The sequence below is a fragment of the Maylandia zebra genome, linkage group LG4 (assembly GCF_041146795.1).
Source record: "Maylandia zebra isolate NMK-2024a linkage group LG4, Mzebra_GT3a, whole genome shotgun sequence".
NCBI lineage: Eukaryota > Metazoa > Chordata > Actinopteri > Cichliformes > Cichlidae > Maylandia > Maylandia zebra.
The window spans coordinates 305078-328342 of NC_135170.1; the positions used below are offsets into that span (position 1 = coordinate 305078).

General features: G+C 44.8%; 1 protein-coding gene across 4 annotated transcripts in view; it reads right to left on the reverse strand.

The window, feature by feature from the left end:
• Positions 1 to 19: 19 nt before the first annotated feature.
• Positions 20 to 23265, reverse strand: part of ap2a1 (adaptor related protein complex 2 subunit alpha 1) — a 38392-nt gene continuing 15146 nt past the window's right edge. The window contains exons 6-21 of one of the 4 annotated variants that reach the window (XM_076882810.1): positions 21140 to 21399; positions 16922 to 17090; positions 16669 to 16806; positions 16338 to 16520; positions 15776 to 15873; positions 15465 to 15696; positions 15188 to 15376; positions 14948 to 15102; positions 10472 to 10534; positions 7828 to 7910; positions 3953 to 4056; positions 3453 to 3562; positions 3088 to 3204; positions 2504 to 2573; positions 2168 to 2302; positions 20 to 2060 (exon numbers count right to left, since the gene is read on the reverse strand). In XM_076882810.1, the coding sequence (XP_076738925.1) occupies positions 1983 to 2060; positions 2168 to 2302; positions 2504 to 2573; positions 3088 to 3204; positions 3453 to 3562; positions 3953 to 4056; positions 7828 to 7910; positions 10472 to 10534; positions 14948 to 15102; positions 15188 to 15376; positions 15465 to 15696; positions 15776 to 15873; positions 16338 to 16520; positions 16669 to 16806; positions 16922 to 17090; positions 21140 to 21399 (2184 nt within the window). In that variant the 3' untranslated portion in view covers positions 20 to 1982. Of the gene's footprint in view, positions 2061 to 2167; positions 2303 to 2503; positions 2574 to 3087; positions 3205 to 3452; positions 3577 to 3766; positions 4057 to 7827; positions 7911 to 10471; positions 10535 to 12667; positions 12731 to 14947; positions 15103 to 15187; positions 15377 to 15464; positions 15697 to 15775; positions 15874 to 16337; positions 16521 to 16668; positions 16807 to 16921; positions 17091 to 21139; positions 21400 to 23265 lie in introns of those variants that run through there. The other 3 variants (XM_004573110.6, XM_076882808.1, XM_076882809.1) reach the window with 3 other exon arrangements.

Here is a 23265-nt window from a genome sequence, read left to right on the forward strand (position 1 = left end):
ACGAGACAGGAAGCATCAGTTTGGATATATATGGCATAATTTTACTTCACATTTTTTCATTACAGAGTAAATCTTGTAATCTAACACAGGTATTGGACAGGTTCCTAACACCAATATATGAGGCTGCATTAGCTAGTGGATACTGCATAGACACGCACACAAACTCATGTACACACACGCACAGAATGACAAAATCACTACGTTTTCCACTACAAAGTTCTATGTCCTGTGATTGCTGCGCAGCCACAGAAGATTATGTGACCATGTATTAGAAATGTCTGCAGGCTCTTTTTCTTACCTGGTTACACACACACGCACGCACGCACACACACACACACACGCACACACACGCACGCACACACACACACACACACACACACGCACGCGCGCGCACACACACACGCACGCACACACACGCGCACGCACACACACGCGCACGCACACACACGCGCACACACACACACACACACACACATGCACGCACACACACACGCACACACGCGCACACACACGCACGCACACACACACACACACACACACACGCACGCGCACGCACACACACACACACGCACACACACGCACGCACACACACACGCACACACACACCAGTTGTGTTGGACATCTGGGTGTCTAACATTCTGTACTCCGGGAACATCAGTGCTGATTATGACACAACAGCCAGGACGAGTTGTGGATAAATTTCAGATCCACAGCTGGATATGAGCAACTTCTGAATATCAGCTGTTTGTGTAAACACCAGATTTATTCTGTAACGTTAGGCTGACCAGACTGAAATCTGTGTCACAGCTGGGATGTTGCTAGGTGTGTAGAGAGCTTCTCTGTCCCAGCACAAACTTTGGGATCCACGAGGTAAATTTGATGCAACCATGTATGTTTACTTCAATCCCAATTAAGGCGGTGCATTTCTCTGGAGAATAAAACAAAAGAAAGCCAAAGCGGCACGGCTGCAGCAGCCCACACCACAGTCCCTGTTTGGACTGGTCTTATCCATAAGCCCACCGTTGCACGGCGCTTCTTCAGCGGTGGGGAGACAGGTAGCCAGTTCTGTCTTGGAAAACTAAAGCGTGGTGTTCAAACACCTTTTGAAAAAGATTTGGTCTCATCTGTGGGGGCGTGATTTTACTTTGAGACGAGCTTTGAAAAAACAAGCTTCAGTCGTACAGGAGTCAAATGAAAACTGTGCACACCTGGCAGGCTGCTGGCCTCCCCAAGCTTTCAATCAAAACCTGAACCACGTTCAAGGCGATGGATGGGTCGCTGCTGGTCTGGTCACCGATTATCTGCAGTCTTCACTTTGTTCACGATGGATGAAATGATCAGCATCTAAACAAGCTGATGGGAATGTCTGGGAAGCATTCAATTCATTTACCGACACATAAGTTCAATGAGAACATTGTGTGTGGAAAACGAACGGGGGAGGAATCGGAGGGGAGGAGCCTGTGCCTCAAAGGCCATCCCCAACACTTCAAGTGCTTCTTCAGGGGGAATGCAAGACCAGCTCACTGCCAGGTCCCACAGGCTCAAGCAGAGGTTGGCAGGTGAGCCATTAGCAGGGTCTTCAAGGAATGTCCTATAAACGAATCGATGTCTCACACACAGCATTACTACGTCACACAGTCTGTATGGAGCAGAATGAGACCCCAGCCACAACCGTGGGACACACACACACACACACACACACACACACACACACACACACACACACAGGTAAACCAACAAAAACAATAATGTAGCATTATGTTAATAAACAAGTAGAGGATGAACTAGAATCAGAATGTGGAACAGGAAGAATGACATTAATATTGCTGCTGCTGGCAGCGGCTGCTTTTCCCTTATGTAGGTTACACTCTTGGTTTTTTACTCTGATTCTCTGTTGGAGGAAGGAGGGCAGGTGCGGTGGGTCTGAGGGAGAGGTCGCTGGTGGGGATGGTAGGAGTACTGGTTACATGGAGGCGTGGACTCTAGAACTGTTGGGCCAGCAGCTCACAGAGACGCTTTGACACAGTGTCTTTGCTGCAGCGCAGAGTCAGACGGTACATCTGCACACAGGAAGAGACACAGAGTGAGCAAACAACAGGGAAGCACGGACCCAAGCGTCGCAGCCAGCAGTGCTTCTCACTTAGACGAGACTCGGGACCCTCTGTACCTGTGCCTGTGCGTTCGGTTCCAGTCTCAGCAGGCAGCCAATTTGCTGGCCCTTGGTCTGGATCACTCCAGCGCACACATAATTCTCTGGGTTGGGATCAACGTTGTCCAGCAGGGCCGTTCCCAGTCCCAGAAGCTACACAAACATCAGCAAACACAAAGAATCACAAACAGGAACAAGACAATCTGGGACTAGCAAAGGTCTATGAAGCCTCGGACATCAACAGAGACCATCATAAACGCCTGCTTCACACCTGAACAGTAAGAATAGCCATGTGCAACCACGAGACAGCAGCTTTAGTGTTTGCCTTGACAAACGCATCAAACATGGTCCTACCTTGGCCTTCAGTACTTCAGTGTCCATGCTGTGGTTTGCCTTGAAAATCTTTTGTGCTTCTTGCTGAGGCCTAAGGAGAGACGCTCTACAGTTACACGTGATGGGAGAGGTGCAGCCCAGGCGAGTTCAAGCCTTTAAAGCCTGGACCACCAAACACTCGAGTGTTTAGCTTCTCATGAAATGCAAAATTCACAGTAACATATCACATCTGCTACATCAGCCATCAGCAAAGGTCTTCCTTACAAATGAACTGTGAACTTTCAGGGGGAAAAGTCCCCAATGACACACGGGCTTAAAGCTGGTTCACATATAATGTCTACAGTCACGTGACTCCAGCTGTGCCAACTGATTAACAGCACCAGCAAGTGACTGACAAACTGTATTTCCTGTTGCTGCATTACAAAAGCATCACCAGTGGAAAGGTGAAGCAGGACCAGAGACTCGGGGTGTAGTACCACCAGTCACAGGCACAATAAGGCTGATGGAAGAAACTGGAGACACACAGTCAAATGTAAAAGCATGCAGAACGTGTACACACAAGTGTGCGAACGTCACGTGCTGCTCAGCTCTGCTCCAACACTTACTGGCTCAGCTGCTTCCAGCGCTGGAAGAAGTCACTGGAGGACATTTCAGTTGGCTGGAAGAACTTGTTGATGGTGACAGGAAGCTTGAGAGTCAGGTTCTGCAGAGCTCCTCCATACCTGCTCACAACACAGACACACAGACAGACACACAGACACACAGACAGACACACACTTCAGTGAGTACGATTTATTTCTGGAGATTTTTGGATGACTAGATACTCACAGCGGTTTCAGTCTTATCCATGAAAGTGTTGGTTTAACAAAGTGGGTGCAAACACACTGACTGACTCTGACGGGCTCCTCGAAACATCAACGCAGGGACGTGATCCAGCTCGCCACTGTTTGGGACTGATACACAAACCTACCTGAACTTGATGTTGAGCAGCGGGGCGTCACAGAAGTCAGTTATACACTCGATGTTGAGGACTTGTTGGATCTGGGCTCCTCCCTCTACCAGTGGTTCCACTGGTTTGCTCTGAACATTCAGCTGTGTTTAGTTGTCAAGAACCAAACAAACAGACCTGCAACTCTGTGCAGCGCACACACTGGTTTACAGAGTCGCTGTAGCCTCGTGTTATGTTATCATGACCAGTGTGTTCACACTGGTCATGATAACATAACACGAGGGATCCATTTTCATCCCGAGGCGACACTACTACTGCAAACAGCATGTAAGCGCTAACATGAGTATTCACAGACGCTCTACAAAGAGACTGAAATATTTGACATACTTGTCCCTGCTTGATTCCACGTGTAGAGTTGCACTTTCCTTCATCACGGTGACACAGAGATGATGGTTTTGCACTGACACAGTTCATCAACATCCTGGGAGCTTTGGATGTTTCTACAACTACGCCTGAGTAACTGTTGAAAGGATATGAGCCTGCAGTTCCCCGGGACAGCTGACTGTGGTGCTGAAGCTGGCAAACTGCACTGAGGTCTTGTTACCATAGAAGAGGTACATTCTCCCTGAGAAAGACACACACAATGTTTTAAGGAGCTTTCAATGATCGACGTGGATTGTGGCTTACGCAAAATAAATACAGTATCAGTACAGCAGGCCAGGCCGCACTCGATGGGCAATGACTGAAACTCTCACTGGCCTCAACAAGGTGGGAAACTGGTTTTCATGGAGCAGCCACGGTGGGAAACTTGATAAGATGGGATGTCTAACCTCACATGCAGTATATAAATCAGTACATGCATCTTCATCGTAACATCTACTGGTGTGGAATTCCCATTAGCATCAGCCTTTCAGAGAGCGCTGAGCCAGCACTGAACACCATAACCCCAGAGGTCCTCACCACTCAATCCCTACAGGGTCGCGTCCTCAGCCCCCTGCTGGACACCAACCATCATTGTCAAGCATGCTGAGATGCTTCCTATGACAGAGAGCTCTGCACTTCCAATGTGGCTGCTGGTCTAATGCACAAACAGCAAATAAAGAGGCTTGAGCCCAGAGGACACCACTGTGCTCAGGCTCATTTGTGATGGAGATAAGACAGCGTACAGGAAGGAGGGAGACAATCTGTCCCGCTGGTGCTCAGCAAGTCACCTGAAACTGAACTAAAAACAAAAGATCTTATGGTGGACTTCAGACAGCTTTCTCCCCACTCGTGATAAACGAGTCTGCTGCAGTCTCCACCTTCAGGTTTCTGCTAAACTCACAGCTGGACCCACAACACCAACTAGGGTGTTGGTGCCAGAGCCCAGCAGTGGCTGCATGTCCTCCCTGTCCTAAGGAAGAACAACCTGGAGCAGAAGCTGCTGCTGGCCTTCTACCAGTCCTCAGTAGAGAACATGCTGTCCTACTGCCTGGGTGTTTGGTATGCAGGGCCCTACTGAGGCCACGTGGAAGGTAAGTAACACTGTCCAAAGAAATCACTGGCCTCCATCTGCCACCCCTGGAGGCCATTGCTAGCTCCTCCTGTCTCAGGAAACCCAGCGTCATCACAGGAGACCCCTTACATCCCACCACCACCTGTTTGACTGCTGCCTTCATGACGGTGCCCCTGGTCATTTAGACCCCACACCTCCAGACTCTCAAACACCTTCTTCTCTGGCGACATTCAGCAAACAATGCCATGTTTGTGCTTTCTTAATGCCAGAGGTTTGGATTTCTGCAGCAGGTTGGCAGCTTTTGTGCACCATATACTAGGGCTGGGCGATATGGCCTAAAATTCATATCACGTTATAGTTTGAAGCACGTGCGGTAACGATATATTCTTTTCTTCTGTATAACGTATTTTCCACACTTAAATCGAGAGTGTGCCTTATGTATGACTTCTGGTTGTGCTTACTGACCTCGAACCAATTTGGGCAGAAATCTGTTAAAAAATGTTTTAGTACAGCTTTGATAAGCCGCCCTGCTTGATGGATGGTCAGAGCATTACGGCTGCCGTAGGGAGGAGCTTCACGGAGTAATCTGGGTCCTAAACTCCGTCCTCTTCAGGTCCCAAAGTCAAATGAACACTGAGAGCTAAAAACTGTCTGAATTCTTTCATCTTTAATAAAATCATCAGCGTTGCTGCTTTACCAGGTGTAACAATTAAGTTTTACATCCATGAAAACAGAATTTACTACATTTAACGGAGTTAGAACTTAGCGGAAGTTAGCTCGCTAGTTTCCACCTAAACATTTCATATCATGTTCTGACTGAGATTTCTGAAACTAATTCAAACATACAGCTCTGCTGTCACTTCCAACATAAATGAAGACAGAAAACTAAACAGCAGTGATGTTTGTAGGGTTACTGAAGTTGGGCTAGCTGGTATATAATGTTGTGCTACGTGATTGCTAGTGACACAGCTATGTTAGCATAACATTAGCACAGTGAAGCTGGAGGATGAACCCCAACTCTTTTTCCACTCGATAAAAGTTAATGTGAGTGATTCTGGTGGTCAGGGACAAATGCAATCGCATAGCAGGATGCTGTACACGGGCCAAACTCCAGTCAGGAGAACAACTGAGATTATTCATCCACAATACGAGGTTAGTCATTAATATACTGCAACAACATGGGAACAGAGCAGCTGCCAGAGAATTCAACATTAATGAATCAATGTTACGGAAGTGAAGGAAACGCAGTTTTTGGCTTTCCCCATATTTCAGAAGTGCTTCATCTCTTTGCTGTGACTGTCGCCCGCCATCATTTGCAGATGATAATGGTTGTAGCCTGTCACTACCCGACCCGTACCGGAAACCCGATCAGTACCCCGCATGCGCAAATGTTACGTCACTTCCTCTCTTTGCCAACATTGCGACATTCAATATATTTGAATGGTACGCGCCCAGTTAGCTCCTAGCATTTCTCAACAGCTCTGCCTCCTTTTCGACTGCCCGGGACATTTAAACAATGGATAATCCCTATACAAAGAAATTCATGCTTTTCTCCTCAACAGAGAGCGTCCCCCGATTGAGCAACAGCGCCGTAAAATAAGAAGAATGGCGCCTAATTACAGAGTTAATAATGCAGACTTTGTAATATCTCACGTGTAGATTCATCAGCCAGATTAAGTGTTTACTGACAATTGACAGTGATAGCGCACATCATCATCACTATTCCAACAATCCTCTCCTCACAGACAAGCATAAACACACTCGACTATCGCTAAATCAGATTTAACACACGTTTGTAATGACGCTAATTCAGTTTATAATAGGGTTCATTCGCTCGGTCAGCAGGTGGCGGTATCCTCGTACACTGGGGAGTAAACTGCCATTAAACGAACAGAAGAAGAAGAAAACATCTGCACATGCGCGGTACGGATCGGGTAGACCCGATTTGTACGGTCAGACTTTACACATGCGCAGTAAGGATCGGAGAGTCCTGATCCGTAACTTTCTTTTTATTTTTCGTTTTTGTCTACATTGTACTGAAATGCTTCATTATTGCAAACATTTTAAGATATACTTGTTATTCTTAACATCTTAACAGATACTCTGACCCATAACTATCGTAAAACGCTACGACCGGAAGTAGAAACCTTTCGCGCATGCGGGGTACCGATCGGGTTTCCGGTACAGATCGGGTAGTGACAATAGCCGCTGCGATGCTTTCGACCAAAACAGGCGCAGCTTCATGACATCATCAACATGCGCTATCGCGGTAGAGCGGTATAGTCAAAATCTCTATCGTTGGCCAAATTTATATGGTTTCTATCGTATATTGTTTATATCGCCCACCCCTACCATACAGCTCTGCACCCTGTGACCCTGGTCTTCCACTTTGTGGATGAGATCCTGGGGCTCCTGATCGTGCAAGATCTAGGAGGGGAAAACTCCTACTCACAATCTAGCTCGCTGCAGCAGTAATTCAAGTTCAGTGCGGATTCTTTCATAGATGTTGGTAAAGGCAGACTGAATTGATCTCATGTTGTCTGTGTGAGTGTGGCACTGAGACTGAAAACCCTTCATGAATGAAGAGGTGTGGCTCAGTACTTTGTCTGTGCAGTTCATAATCTCAAACTGTAAAATACTGGCAGCCTCCTGCAGCAGAGGCACCTGTGGTATACATTTGAAAATCTCTGCCTTTGAATTTGAGGTTGAGATTAGTGAGACTCACACTCACTCACTGCCTCCCCAGCAGGGTGATGACACCTCACAGCTTTTTACAGCTGAGGGGTAAGAGCTACACCACAATATAGCCATTCAAACATAATGAATTACTTGCTAAATCAGACATGTATTGGTAGGAAAAGGTATAAGAAGTAAGCAGAAAACCCCCAATGTAATACTCACCCAGATTCTGACGATACTCTGACTTGATGCCGATCTGCAGCAGCTGATTCTCAAACAAAACTCCGTTGTTTTTGCACACAAACCTGGGAGGGAGAAGACGAACAGTGAAATGACAAGAACAACATCCCTGCAGCTATTTGACAAAACTGGTCCTACTTAGATAATCAGCTATACAGTATTGTGCAAAAGCCTCTTTCTTATTTAAAATTGGAAAGAGATCTACTGATGGTACTTCTCAGCAACAACACGCAGCCCCAAACCATTAGAGCCTCCACTAGTTTAAAGAAGACGCTCTCTTTTCTACCTCTCTCCTGAGAACCCCGTATACACTGAGGATGATTTGAACCACAAACTTCCTGCTGCTACTGATATTCAGTCCAGTACTGGTAACTCGTTGGTGTAGAAATCCTATTTTATGCCTGTCAAACTGCTGTCTTTGGCATTTTTCATAGGCAACATACTGCAACAAGATAAAACCTAAGTTATGTGTACACAACATCAATCATAGGTTAATGTTAAAGAAGCAAAATCAAAATGTTCCTGTGAAAATGTTAGATGCAAGGAGTGGAAAGGAATGCTGCTAATGTCCACAGACAAACTTCCACAGGTCTTTAGAGACACCAAGTGGAAAAACCCAAAACAAACAAACACTATAAAGAGCTGGGGTTGGTTCAAGGCTTTTGCACAGTACTGTATCCTAATTTTGATATTTAGCAAGTAATTGACTCACCTCTGTGGGTGCAGTGATCTGTTAGCCACTGCTTTAATGTCAACATTCATCAAGTCACATAGATAGAATAAGATGGGATCAGATCTAACTTGGTTCCTTCAGTGAACACACGTACAGCACATATACGTTGGGATATCATGGCCCGGTGTGTTACGGCTGATGAGACCTCTACTCCTCCAAGAAACTTTATAGATCCAGTGATTTCAAACGGGAGTCACAAGCAACATCAGACAGTGAATGTTCCCCTGAGGGAAAGCAGATCCCACATCTGGGCTGCTACCACAGGGTGTGCCCTCCATTCCCTCACCAGGAAGCATGGCTGGCTGTCGGAGAAAGATGAACACTGCACTACAGCAGCAGAGTGAGACCCCTTTAACACAGGAGAAGAACATGTCCCACCCTGCCTCTAAGAGACCACTGTTGAATCTCCCATCCTACGACATGCTGGGCCCTCAAACGCTCACCTTTAACAGTGAACGTGGCCCGACAGTGATCACATAGGCCATCGTGCCCAACAATCAGAACATCGTTTACAAATGCAGACAGCACCCCAGCTTAACTGAGAGCGGTGGCGATGAAATGCAGCACTCCATGCTCAGACGTTTGACGCTGGCCGAGAACTGCAATCGGTAACCTGTAGCAACAGTTCGCAGCAACCACGGAGAGGAGGCACAAGCTGAAGCAGGTGAGCAACCAGCAGAACCCAGTGTGTCTGCAAGAAATGCATCACCTGCTTAGTTTAGTTTGGTTTAGACTGGGAGAGGAGTCCACAAGCATCTTTTTAGGGTCGAGTGCCGGAGCTTGTGATTAAGGCTTCAGGCCCAGTCAACTGTCTGCTAGCATAGACATCCACCAGGCAGAAGGGGCATGCCATCCAAAGAGAAACCCCACCTCTGAGGACAGGGGCGAACAGTCACCTCCTGGCTGGGGATGTCCTACCGCGAGGACGCCCCAGTGTAGACCCAGTACACACTGGAGAAATGACATCTATGGGCTGCTCTGGAAAACGATTCACGTTAACCCCGAGGACGTGGCTGGAGAGAGGCAGGTCTGAGCTACCCTTCTTAAGCTGCTGCCCCTGCACACAGCTGAGTGGTGTTACCAGTTACTGAAGAATGTGATTAATGTTTCAAATGCCTTTGTTAAGACAGTTTTTGACATTATCCATTAAATGGTTCTCAAATTCAGTGCAATATTGGAGCGTTCTTAGCTTTACACGAGTCGGTCGAACTTTTTTCCCTCGTTTAGTCGACTAAGAAATGAGTCACCAGGAACATCTCTGGTATTGGTACACACCAGGTGTGTGAGACGACAGCAGAGATGACTAACAATAGCTAGCTAGCCCAGCTCGGCAGAGGGGTTCTGCTCCTCAGTGAGAACAGCCTAAGAACCGGCGACAAGTGATATACGTGCAGGCAGAGCCACACGTACGTCACTACAGGCATTAAAGAATATCCCATACTATATGCACTGTACCAAGTGAATCGCCTGAACGGGAACCACATGTGTGTTAACCAAACAGTTACAAACTGTCAGTGTCTGATATCTGTTCTGCCACAGCTGAAAATGTTCAAAAATGACAGAAATAACCAAATAATCTTTTACAGGTTACCCTGACAAACGAAGGGGAATCAAATTAAACCGTTATTTTAAATATTGGAACTGGATCAGTACACAAGTGGCACTGTATGAATGATGTAATCAGAACTCTGTATTCAAATATACAGAATCCACACTGGAAAGTGGTATGAATCAGACTTAGTAGGGCCTCTAATGTACATGCTTTTTAAAAACAGCAGCAGAACTATGTAGAGCTGATATTTTAATTAAGTGTGCGGACTCTTTTTGACAAGGAATCAAACAATTTTATGCCGAGCTACAGCATGAAAATGTTTAGACACAGAAGAAGCTTACTTGTTAAGAAGTTCATCTGCCTCAGACAGAGGAGGAGCAGGATCCTCAGAGGGAGGAGCAGAGCTGGGAGGCCACAGGACAGGGCAAGGATGCAGGGACAGCCCAAGAACAAAGCAGGGATGGAAGCAGATAGGCAACAGGACAAATAAGGAATGAATGGGTAAGAGTGGAAATGGGAAATGAGAGCAACTCATTCAACACAGTAAACAGGAACGGTGTGATGAAAATTGGCAACAAGATAAAGATAAAGTAAAATGCAGAGCTGGTTAGTACAAGCACTTCACAGGTGAATGATACACACAGTGCAGAGTTCACCATGCACTCTGAATGTGCATCTGTGGTACAATACTCACACAGGCCCGCATCGAATAGCTCTATACTCACTGCTTAACACACGGGCCCACCGCTAAAGAAATAAGCAGGGCTTCAAGTAACGTTAAAGAAAACTAGGTGAACATCAGCACTAAACATGCATATTGTGCACATAAAATGTGATGCCATTAATGATGGTTTTAATGTGCGCACAATATTTGCCCCGCAGTTGCTAGACAGTGTTTCCATGTTTTTACAGTTGTAATGATCATCTACAGTCTGTTTAATGTTCTCCTACCAGTCAGGACTGCTGCTGTGCACAAGCATTCTGGGGGGGTTAAAGGTTATTACCAATAAGGTGCATCAACCACAGCAAAATATGAGACACTGTGGATCAATGGAGACACAATGCATTTGACTAAGATATCAGCTTCTGCTCCACTGAAAAACAAACGGGTGTCTGAAAGAACGATGGTGCTCTTACCCATCCAAATAAACTGACGGCAAATATATTTATAGCCCTTTTCCACTGGTACCTACTGAGCTCGGCGCGACGCAACTCTACTCGGCTGCAGTCGTTTTCCATTACAATCGAGTACCAAGTGCAGAGTTTGTGTGCGACACAAACACAACACAAAGCGATGGTGTACCTGCTGTTGGTGTGTGGCCTTGCGGCTCGGGGACCACGTTTTGTGTCATTGTTGGGTTAAAACATGGATGTTTTGTTTTTCATAAAGGAGTCGCTCTCTCTTATGACTCATTGTGCGACGCCACTTAGTGGCCAGTTGGATCAACACGACTCGACTGGTTTTCCATTACAACCCAGTAGTACCTTGTCTGCGTGCTTGTCGTCATAGTAACGTGTGTGCGCGTCCCACAGCACAATTAATATGCAACAAAGGTGGACGTCGAAGCGAATGCATACCTGCTGCTGGGTCTGTAGCTTTTCGTCACACTCGGGGAACACGCCGTCGTTTTCTGTAGCCGTTCTGATTTTTGTGAAAGCAACGCCAAGCAGGTACCAAAAAGTACCTGCTACCAGGTACTGTGACCTAATGGAAAACCCTGCAAACCGTGCCGAGTCGATTCCAGTAGGTAGTAATGAAAAAGGGCTGTAGGTACTAAAACAAAGTCCCTGGTACCACCTAATGGAAAAGCCTAAAGACCAAGTCGAGGTGAGCTGAGTACGGAAAAGGGCCGTGAGATACCCAGGGCTTCACAAACCTACAGGTTGAAAATAATATTAATAGTAAATGTAATAACAAAATCATCTTTTATAGATTAATCTGTAGCATTGTTATATTACTGTGATGCACCTGACAGGAGAAGCAGAGCAATAATTCAGGACCACAGCTCAGAGTGAGACCAGAAGCTTGATGGGATGGGCAGCAGCCAGACACCAGCAAGAAGCACTTTATCAGGACAGACTGACTGAACGAGTGTTTTTGCTGTGTGGTTTATCACAGAAGGAAAGCCCAGAAAAGAGGGCAGTGTGTTGTACTGACTACAGAGCTGTGGATCTGCTGCTCTCACTACTCCTGTGTGGACAGTGTTATATCGATCACCCACAATTTTAGACGAGCAACTACCAAATTGAATGCGGCCTTTGGCACTGTGTACGTGCCCTGTATGAAGCAGTGCAGACGGTTTACAGAGCACGTTCCCTGTAACGTGCTCCCTGCTGCTGCTGCTACAAACCATGTGGCTGACAGCAGAAAAGTTTGCACTCAAAACAGCAAGTTTGACTAAGCTACTTCACTTACGTGCAACAAGTCACCTCCTCAGTAACATACATGTTAAAGACATTTTCAATGAAAAAAACAAAAGCCCGAGTTGCATCTTTTTAGCCAGTTCTAATTTTGTAGGTTACTACTGGTCCCTTACTCCGAGTCACCAGAACCCTCCACCAATAGGGAATCGGAGGTCTCAGTGGGCTGTTCCAGATCTCTGTCAGTGTCAATCATGGTGAAGGACAGGAGAAGACACGCATCCGTATCAAAACACACAGATGTGTAACCGCACAAACAGACACACACACACACACACAAACACAGGGGAATGGAGAGAAGGGAAAGAGAAAAAGACGAAAGACAGTCACATACATAGCAAGATTAAAAAAAGCAGACCTGCCAACCTTGAAGCTCATACCGAGTCCATCGTCTCCGTTTGCCACAGATCAGAAACGCTGCGATCCAACTGTGACTCGACTTCTTACGTTTCTTAAAGCTTTTTCTTAAAGATAGTGGGCTGACCCACTACGGATCATGTGCTCCATTTACATGAGCCAAAGCATGAAGGCGTGGCTTATCATCACCAGAGGTTGCAGGTGAAACAATTATGAGAGCCTGGCTCACACCATCATGTGCCCTGTTGAGATCACGTGACTGCAACAGTGAGTGGGGGTTGGAAGGGATCTCAGAACTGGATTATAGACGGCAGACGGCTGGTGTCGTAAGCCCCGCCCTCTGTTCAAAGATGGTTGTTCACAGTGGACATGCATGGCCTCTTTCAAACCATCTGCCTTCTCAGAATGTGAACCCTGGCACCCTTGGAAGAGTGACCTTTGACCTTTAGATGCCGATGTAGTCGAGCCTTGTGCTATCCAGGTGGCTCTTCTATGTTGTGCCATGTGTTTGTGGCACTCCTCGTGTGCTGCACTGCGTACCCCATGTTGCGTAGCTAGTGTTTGGGAGGTGTGTTTGTTGTCTGAGGGTGTGGCTGAGTTTGAAGTGCACCAGGATGCCTCCTGACTTTCTCTGCTAAACCTACATGACAATGTCCTTCCGTTGTCCTTCCGTTTCTCCCTCGTTAATGTCCGACCTCGTTTCTTGTCCGTCTTCTTTGATTTGATGGAGCCCCAGTTTGTGGACCTTATTGGTGAAGTCAGAGTTTTTGATGTAGTGGGGCGTGTTCCTCACCATGGGAGCTGGGATGGTGGTGAGGTGCTTGGAAGCGTTGTAGGTGGCTGAGTATACACTGCTAATAATTGAGTGGGACGACTTCTTTGTGAACCCTAAAGGTCCAGCCACCCTTTCACTGAAACAGTTTCTGACAAGACTTCGCCAACGTGGACCAGCTAAAGGTCCAGATGCATCTTTCAGGGCTTTGCATTTGTTAAGGGTTTGACTTTCTTTTATCTCCTACAGTTTTCTTGCTATACATTCAAAATAAAAACCCACTGCCTACGTCACACGCTACAGTTCAGCCTTATGATACCAATATACCTGCTGACAGTGCGGTGCTTTTAACAGTTAGGAACACAACAAGTAATCATAGTATTTCACAGCACAATACATGTTATGGCCTGAGCAGTCAAAGAACGAACTTTTCTTTGAGAGCCAAACCTGAAGCAGTACATATTTACTCTTTGAGGAAACGCCTGTGCTTTTATCTCATGCTATACCAATCATTAACATCAACAGCGGCTCTCAAAGAAAAACCAGTCATCAACAAAGAGACGTTGGACCGCAGCATCAGATACAACATCCAACTACAAATGTCTTCAGGTTGGCAGGTCCATATAAGACAAAGAGAGCAAAGTAAGACAGAGTGACCGGTGACAACATGAACAGACTGTAACTACCTGCATCGTAGTTGAAAAGCACAAACACAGCTCCACAACCATCTTACATTCACCACACAGTAAAGAAACAGCAAAGTTTGCCAGTGATGTTTGAGACAGTCCAGTATGAGTCAGTCTTACAGTGTTGTTCCTTTTAGCTCTGCTGCACTTCAGTCATTTTTAACCTCCAGGTACATTCGTGCACAGAACAAACCTGCTTTCTAGCTGAAGCTAACTTTGTTCCACGCTGGGCCCTGCACTACGATGCAAACGTGCACCTTTGTCTGATCGGTGCAGTCTAAGCAGTTTCTATCTTATGGCTGGTTCACCACTGCACACAAATGAAATTGTATGAAAACAGATGTTACTTTGAGCTGTTACTGTGATGTCCCACAATCACCACACACGAGTGTTTGTAATGTTAGTCCTAACGACCAAAGCTGATGATTATTCTTAGTTCACAGGGTGCTGACTTTGAGCAGCTGGTTTTAGTTTCATTTCCTTTTCACACAGCTCTGCAGGCTCACAGCTTCTGTACAGCCACCCATACTGGACTTGACTAAAAGCTTAGTTCAAGAGTTCATCAAGACATGAACTTTCACCTCAGGAAGCCGTCATCATTCACAGCAGCAGAAGGTGCAGCAGGCCCTGAATCAGAGAACACGTCCACGAGTAGGCTGCCAGCATTGGTCTGAGCAGCACCGACAGGAGCAGCAGAGCGAATTCCCAGCAGGTCTGCTGATGGTGACGGGGTGGACTGGAAACCAGGAAAGTTGTATTAAATGGAAAACATAAGAAAAGCTGAGAGTTTTGCAAACAAAGACTAGAGAAAGCGTGCTTACAGCATTAGATGCAGCCATGGCTGCTGTGTCTGGGCCCCGGTCGGCCCCTCCATTCAACTCCCCAGCCTCTCGTTTGCTATCATCCAGCTCTGTCACAGAGACGGCTCCTGGGCCCTTCTTCTTCTTCAGCTTGGCCAGAATGGAAGACTCCCTCTCTGGAAAGGGAGGCATCTCCTCTAAGACGGTGGCCTGAAGGGGAAACGCATGTTGTGGGTTACCTTAGCCAAGCAGCCCTGACCATTAACATAATGTCGTTTTATCATTGGTGAGAACTAACCAAGACATCGGTGCTCGCAATCGAAGAAAGCTTGAGATACTCGACAGCACGCTGTTGCAGTTCCACATCAGAGTTGCGGATCTGGCTGTCACAGCGCAGCACCTCTTGGATGGTGGCCTTGGTCTCTGGGAACAGGTTGATAAACTTGATGTAGGCCGACAGCAGCAGTGCACGAGTGGGCACCGAGCACAGGTGGAACTTGGAATGAAGAAGGTTGAACTGGACCAGGGGGCTAGATGACAGGGAGACGGGCTTATTACCCAGCATTTCGACTGTCGACTTGTTACCTTATCAGATTAAAACCACCTTACCTGGAGCGTGGGTCACCAGCAATCAGGTTCCCAAACTCTCCAAGAATGTAGCCTCCTACTTTCACCATGTTCTCATGACAGGCAGGGGCTTGCAAAGCCTGGAACACAAAGGTTTAGTGGTTTTCCTGAAACGGATCACTGAAACAACCTTCTTTAGGATTAAAGTATTTTTCGACTTTAGGCCACGTTTGCTTTTGCTCACATCTCCTTCAGTTCTTACTGTTGACATTCAGACGCTTGAGGACAACCACTGCTGTTGCAGACAAGATAAAAACACTGCTATCACATATATGAATCAATTAACCAAAGGTAAACACACTCAAACCGTGGTGTGTGTGCTCCTGAGCAGCTATATTATTCATATATGAAAGTCTGAAGAGCCAAACCAGAGTGTGAGACTAATGTCCAAAAACAAAGTTTGAATGTAAAGAAGGAAAAACTCTTCTTAGTGAAACATCGGGCTGCAGAAGAGCCGTCCCAATAAAACACTTTCGAACCATCTTCCAACTACAAGCTCTCTCTATTCACCTGCACAACATTTCGAGGGTTCATGAAGCAGTACCTCAAAGACCGTTTTGGCAGCGTAGCCTTGCACATCGTCTCGGTTGATGACAATCTGAATGACGCGGTACCACACCTCCTCGCTGACGTAGTCCCCAGCAATGCGAATGAGGTTGAGGATAGTGTCTACATACCAGGAGTAGTCCACGGCATATTTCTCTGCCAGTATGGCCACTTTCAGCACCTGAAACAGCAAAGTCAAAACTGGTTCATCTGTTCAAAGCTGACAGAGTGGATCAGGACTCACCACTCACGTGTTTTCTGTAATGGTGCTAAGTGTTACCCCAGGCCTGGCATAAACAGCATTTGCTTGCACAGTGACTCACACCTACCATTTCCTCTCTGATGGAGTAATCTGCCGTTTCCAAGTAGCTGAGCATCTCCGCTACGATCTGTTTGGCGTTGCTGCGATCACACATGGCATACAACAGATCGGCCGCTCGCTGTCGCACACTCACGTCCCTCTCAGTCTGCAGAAGCATGGACAAACAATAAGAGGAACACTGAGCGCCAACAGTCCGCTACACCAGTGATGGTGTGTGTCTTTGTGAAGGTAAGCATTCATTCTTAAATGTGAGGCGTCACCTTCAGGGCATTGATAACGGTCTCGATGTGCGTCTTGACCGCTTCGTGGGAAAACTCAGAGCTGGCCAGCGTACACATGCTCTCCAAAGCCAGGTAGCGCAGGTTCGTCTCTCTGTGCTGCAAGAACTGACCCAGCTGGTTGCAGGCTCGTACCAGGAGGTTTGGCTCGCTGAGTAGGATACAGAAAAACTCCCTTCACTGACAGCCTGGTACAGTTCTGAGCAGCCAGTTAGCACAGAGTCATGGTTTGTGTCCGTTTTGGTTTTAAGGTGACGACTCGACCACCATGCTGCTGCTTCTAAGGTACTATAGACCAGCGGTGCCCAACCCCCGGGTCAGGGCCCGGTCCGTGAGTCGTTTGGTACCGGGCCGCGAGAGCTGAGGCTCCGCTGTGAAATTCATGGTTTTCAGGGTTTTTATCGTTAACTCGGTTCCCCTGGGTCTTTCCCGTGTTGTAGTTGTGCGTCTTATTTTGAAAGAAGTATTTACGTGTTACCATAGCGACCAGAGAGCATTAAGGGGCAGAGAGGAGGACGTTACTCTCAGTGTTGTTGAAGCATTTGAGGAGCACGCTGCTAGCTCAGGCGGTAGAGCAGGTCATCCACTGATCGGAAGGTTGGTGGTTCGATTCCTGGCTTCCCCCAGTCTGCATGCCAAATATCCCTGGGCAAGATACTAACCCCAAATTGCTCTCCGATGCATCCATCGGAGTGTGAATGTGTGTGAATGTGTGTGAATGTTAGCTATGAAGCACTTAGAAAGATGCGATTGTGTGAATGGGTGAATGCACAGGTTGTGTGAAGCTTTGAGCGCTCAGATGAGTAGAAAAGCGCTATATAAGAACCAGTTCATTTACCCTTTACCAATAAAGTTACACAATTACTCAGTTAATTTGTTTATTATGATATTTTCAAAATACCACAGTTTTTATCTTGGTCGTATTTATTTTGTCGTATTTATCCGCCTTAAAGGCCGGTCTGTGGTGCATTAAAGACCGCTGCTGTAGACTATAGAGAACTGATGATTTTCACTCAGCACAGGCATCATCTTTAACTTCTACGTATGTAACGTTGTTAAATAACTGCGCTGAATAATATAAAACCTCTATGAATATACCATAAAGAAAGACTTAATCAGAACGTGGGGCTTTAAACCTGCTTCACACATACAGAGGACCAGACCATGACTGTACAGAGGTTCATCTACATATTTCTGTCTTACGATAAGAGGAAGAAGGGCAGTTCTAACAGTGTGCCATCCTTAGTAGTAGTAAATGTAAGAAATCTGTCAGCAGGGTTTAAATGAGAAGAAATCAGATTAACATTGTCCATTCAATGTTTTCTGAAGTGAAGAAGCTGCTTGGATGAGAAATGAAACATTCTGGGCTTTTCTATAGTACGCTGTGGAAACTGTCATTTAATTGTTTATCTATTAATGAATTACTTTGGTGTCGTTTGGTTACTGGAGGAGGAAAAGTTAAGAAAAACACATTTTAAAGTCTCACATGTCTGCCCAGAGCAGTCCAGCAGTCTGGGCTGGAGTCTGTGGGCTGAGTCGGACCCCCGGGCATACATCTCACACCCCTGTTCTAGCAGACCCTGTGCACACCCACCTGGGAGGAGATCCCCCGGACACCACCTGTTGTCTCATTAGGAGCATGCCCCATCGTTGTTAGGCATGCATGTCAGCACACGAGGGCCAAACACATTACCATGTAACATGTGAAAAAGGACTAGTATGCCATTTCTTCACTGGCTTTGTGGGTTGTGTATATATTACCTTTATCATGTTCTTTAGTGGTATGGATTCTCTTTGTATTCATAAAGTAGTCGTACTATAATTCTTACTAAAAATATCACTATTAGATGTATTAGTAAAAGTACTCCCCTTAATGAACAATACATAAATAATAACTGTACCTCAGACTCACAGGGCCCAAAGTGTGAGTGAGAGTGAGTCAGTGAGAGATGCACAGAACAATTTCAGGATGTATCCATGCTGGTCAAATTTAGAGGGTTTGCAGTTGTTACAGGCTGTGAATGTGCTGAGGAGATGATCTGCGTTTAGGTGTGTGTTGTGATGTAAATAAATATCGTATTTTGCTTTAAAGAAAATAGTTGTCGATACTTTCGTTTTGGGATTATTTTTGTGGAAGCCCGTATTAGTCTTTTTTTATGAGTTCGCCCTCCTTAAGAGCAGTGAGCTTGGGGGCCCTTTTTCCCTTATTTCTATTTTTCCTGAGTTGCACGCCGGTTGCCTAGGCCGGGGTGTAACATTAGTGCTACATTAGAGTTAAAATAGTGTCACATTAGAGTCACATTAGAGTCACATTAGAGTCACATTAGTGCTACATGAGAGTTAAAATAGTGTCACATTAGTGTCACATTAGAGTTACATTAGAGTTACATTAGAGTTACATTAGAGTCACATTAGTGCTACATTAGTGCTACATTAGAGTTAAAATAGTGTCACATTAGAGTTACATTAGAGTCACATTAGTGCTACATTAGAGTCACATTAGAGTTAAAATAGTGTCACATTAGAGTTACATTAGAGTTACATTAGTGCTACATTAGAGTTACATTAGAGTTACATTAGAGTTACATTAGAGTTAAAATAATGCTACATTAGAGTTAAAATAGTGTCACATTAGAGTTACATTAGTGCTACATTAGAGTTAAAATAGTGTCACATTAGAGTTACATTAGAGTCACATTAGTGCTACATTAGAGTCACATTAGAGTTAAAATAGTGTCACATTAGAGTTACATTAGAGTTACATTAGTGCTACATTAGAGTTACATTAGAGTTACATTAGAGTTACATTAGAGTTAAAATAATGCTACATTAGAGTTAAAATAGTGTCACATTAGAGTTACATTAGTGCTACATTAGAGTTACATTAGAGTTACATTAGTGCTACATTAGAGTTAAAATAATGCTACATTAGAGTTAAAATAGTGTCACATTAGTGTTACATTAGAGTTACATTAGAGTTACATTAGAGTTACATTAGAGTCACATTAGTGCTACATTAGTGCTACATTAGAGTTAAAATAGTGTCACATTAGAGTTACATTAGAGTCACATTAGTGCTACATTAGAGTCACATTAGAGTTAAAATAGTGTCACATTAGAGTTACATTAGAGTTACATTAGTGCTACATTAGAGTTACATTAGAGTTACATTAGAGTTACATTAGAGTTAAAATAATGCTACATTAGAGTTAAAATAGTGTCACATTAGAGTTACATTAGTGCTACATTAGAGTTAAAATAGTGTCACATTAGAGTTACATTAGAGTCACATTAGTGCTACATTAGAGTCACATTAGAGTTAAAATAGTGTCACATTAGAGTTACATTAGAGTTACATTAGTGCTACATTAGAGTTACATTAGAGTTACATTAGAGTTACATTAGAGTTACATTAGAGTTACATTAGAGTTAAAATAATGCTACATTAGAGTTAAAATAGTGTCACATTAGAGTTACATTAGTGCTACATTAGAGTTACATTAGAGTTACATTAGTGCTACATTAGAGTTAAAATAATGCTACATTAGAGTTAAAATAGTGTCACATTAGTGTTACATTAGTGCTACATTAGAGTTACATTAGTGCTACATTAGAGTTAAAATAGTGTCACATTAGTGTTACATTAGTGCTACATTAGAGTTACATTAGTGCTACATTAGAGTTAAAATAGTGTCACATTAGTGTCACATTAGTGCTACATTAGAGTTACATTAGAGTTACATTAGAGTTACATTAGTGCTACATTAGAGTTAAAATAGTGTCACATTAGTGTCACATTAGTGCTACATTAGTGTTACATTAGTGTTACATTAAAGTCACATTAGTGTCACATTAGTGTCACATTAGTGTTACAGCTCATCTTCTCTGCTGGGTGTTTAACAAGCAACACTGATGGTGCCACAGGAAACTGTTATCGATGACGAGCTTTGCTGGCTCACCTGTCAGAACTGGAGTCACTTACACCAGAATGTGTTACAAACATACACAGGTAGACTGCATGCACACACATCAGTAATTACACACTTATTTACAGTGTCATTACAGCATGAGCAGCACAGGCTGGCAGCCGACTGCACTTAGATTAAATGTGTGGCGCGAGTTAGCGTGCATTCTTTAAACTCGAGTGATAACAGTTCATTTCAATAATAAGTCAGTGAGGATGCTACAGACAGTACTCACCTGTCATAGTGGATGATAAGTGAAATAGCCTCAAACAGGATGGCATTTTTAGCATTTGAGTGCTGCACCTTCTTTGACTTTGGTGGCTCCTGGGCCTTATTAAGAATGGTCTCCAGACACTCTACCAGACGGCCCTTGACAGCACCATCTTCTGGTGGAGGGTAACACTGCAGCAAGCGCAACAGCTTGCAGGAAAGCCAGGGTGCCGGCACAAAATAGTAGGTGTAATCCTGCAGATCGGTGGAGGCTGACGAAACGATCTGGAGAACAAACAGTATTTATCATTGAGATGAAACCGTCTGCAGAGCATCTGTGTGGAAGCCTGCTCTCAACCGTGCAGTAAAACCTTGGGCCCTGTAACAGCAGAACCTTCCCCCCCCCCCCGCACAAACACATCCTCCAACCACACACGCCCATATTTTGCCCCGTTGCGGTTTATTTCACACCTCAAACATTTAGTAAACACATAAGCAAATACAAGTAAACTGCAATAAATTACAGGTAGTAATAAAATAAACTACTAACTCTTTTACGCTGCGTCCGCACCTACACGGGTGTTTTTGAACACGCAGCTGTTTCGTCTACGTAAACGGTGTTTCGAATTAGAGCTGGGCGATATATCGAGTTTTTAAAACATATCGATATTTTTTTTATACGAGATATAAGATGTGACAATATCCTTTATATCGATATAGTCTATGTTACGTTATAATTATAGTTGTGGAGCCGCAAGTTTGCCTCTCTTTCGTCCACTTTTGTCTCTACACAACGTTACTCCGCCTCGCCTTCACTGAAGACAACTCCCCCTCCTACCCCATCGCTTCACGTGCAGGCAGCGACAAGACGGACACGGCAAATCTCCGTTAACGAGTTACTGCGCATCGCCCCATGCGTGGGGCTGGACGGCGTCAACGTGCTAACGAGCTAAACATGCTAACGAGCTAACAGCGCTAACCCTAAAATCCTTTCATTCTCTCAAAAGTTGATAGCGCGCCTTATGTATGAATTCTGGTTGTGCTTGATGGCCGCGAACCGATTTTATGTGGAACACGGCGCTCAGCAATCTGTCACAAATGTTTGAGTACGACTTTGGTAAGCTACGGAGCTGCACCGCTTGATAGATTGTCGGCGCATTACGGCTACCGAAGAGCTTCGCGGAGTGATACGTACTGTACTTCAACGTAATATTACCGTACTGTGTGTGTATAAGGACCATAAATGGCACCTGTAAGAGACGTGGTTATGAAGCGGATTTCAAACTCCAGGCTATCAGTCACGCAGTAAAACTTGGAAATAGAGCTGCTGTGAAATCTGTCTGTCTTTGTTATTACGCTCAGCGTCTTTTAGTTTACATTTTGACTGCACAATTGTGAGCTCTTTGTTTAGCACAAAAACAACCTTGTTTTCTTTTATTTATGGAGCATGATTATTTAATGAATGCTCATAATTTAATTTTGAGTAATTTTTCATGTACATCTGTGCTGTATGTTAATAAAAGTGCCTGTGTGACATCTGGGACACAGCTTTGACTAAGAACTCTCTTTTTGTTCTTACTTTATGGCTTTAAAAAAATATATCGAGATATATATCTTATATCTCCATCCAGCTAAAAAATATCGAGATATGAATTTTGGGTCATATCGCCCAGCCCTATTTCGAATCACCAAAAACTGAGATTTTTTAAAACTCCTTTTTTTGCGTTTACGTGTGAACGAGGAATACAGAGTTCGTCACGCAACGTCAAAGCTATGTGCCTTTTTCACGTCACGCTGTGGCCACGTTATTGTTTACATGAGATGAATTGCAGAATGACAGATAGAGACGAAATACTGTTAATCTGACTGTCTGCAGATTTACACGCAGTTACTGTCCCTCCATTACAAAGGCAGAGGCGTCACGGTGTCATTATTTTACATGTAGTTGTTTTTTTTCCTGTGTAATAATATTCAACATTGCATCAATACATTTTTCAAAAAAATGCTTCTCTGTGCAAAATAGGTTTAAAAACAAACAGCTGTGGGATCCTGTTTGTCCGTGATTTGAACCAGGGAACAAACTGTGGCAGGATCAGCCTGATGTTATTTGTATCCCGCTGTAACTTGATTTAAACAGCCCAGCGCTGCTCC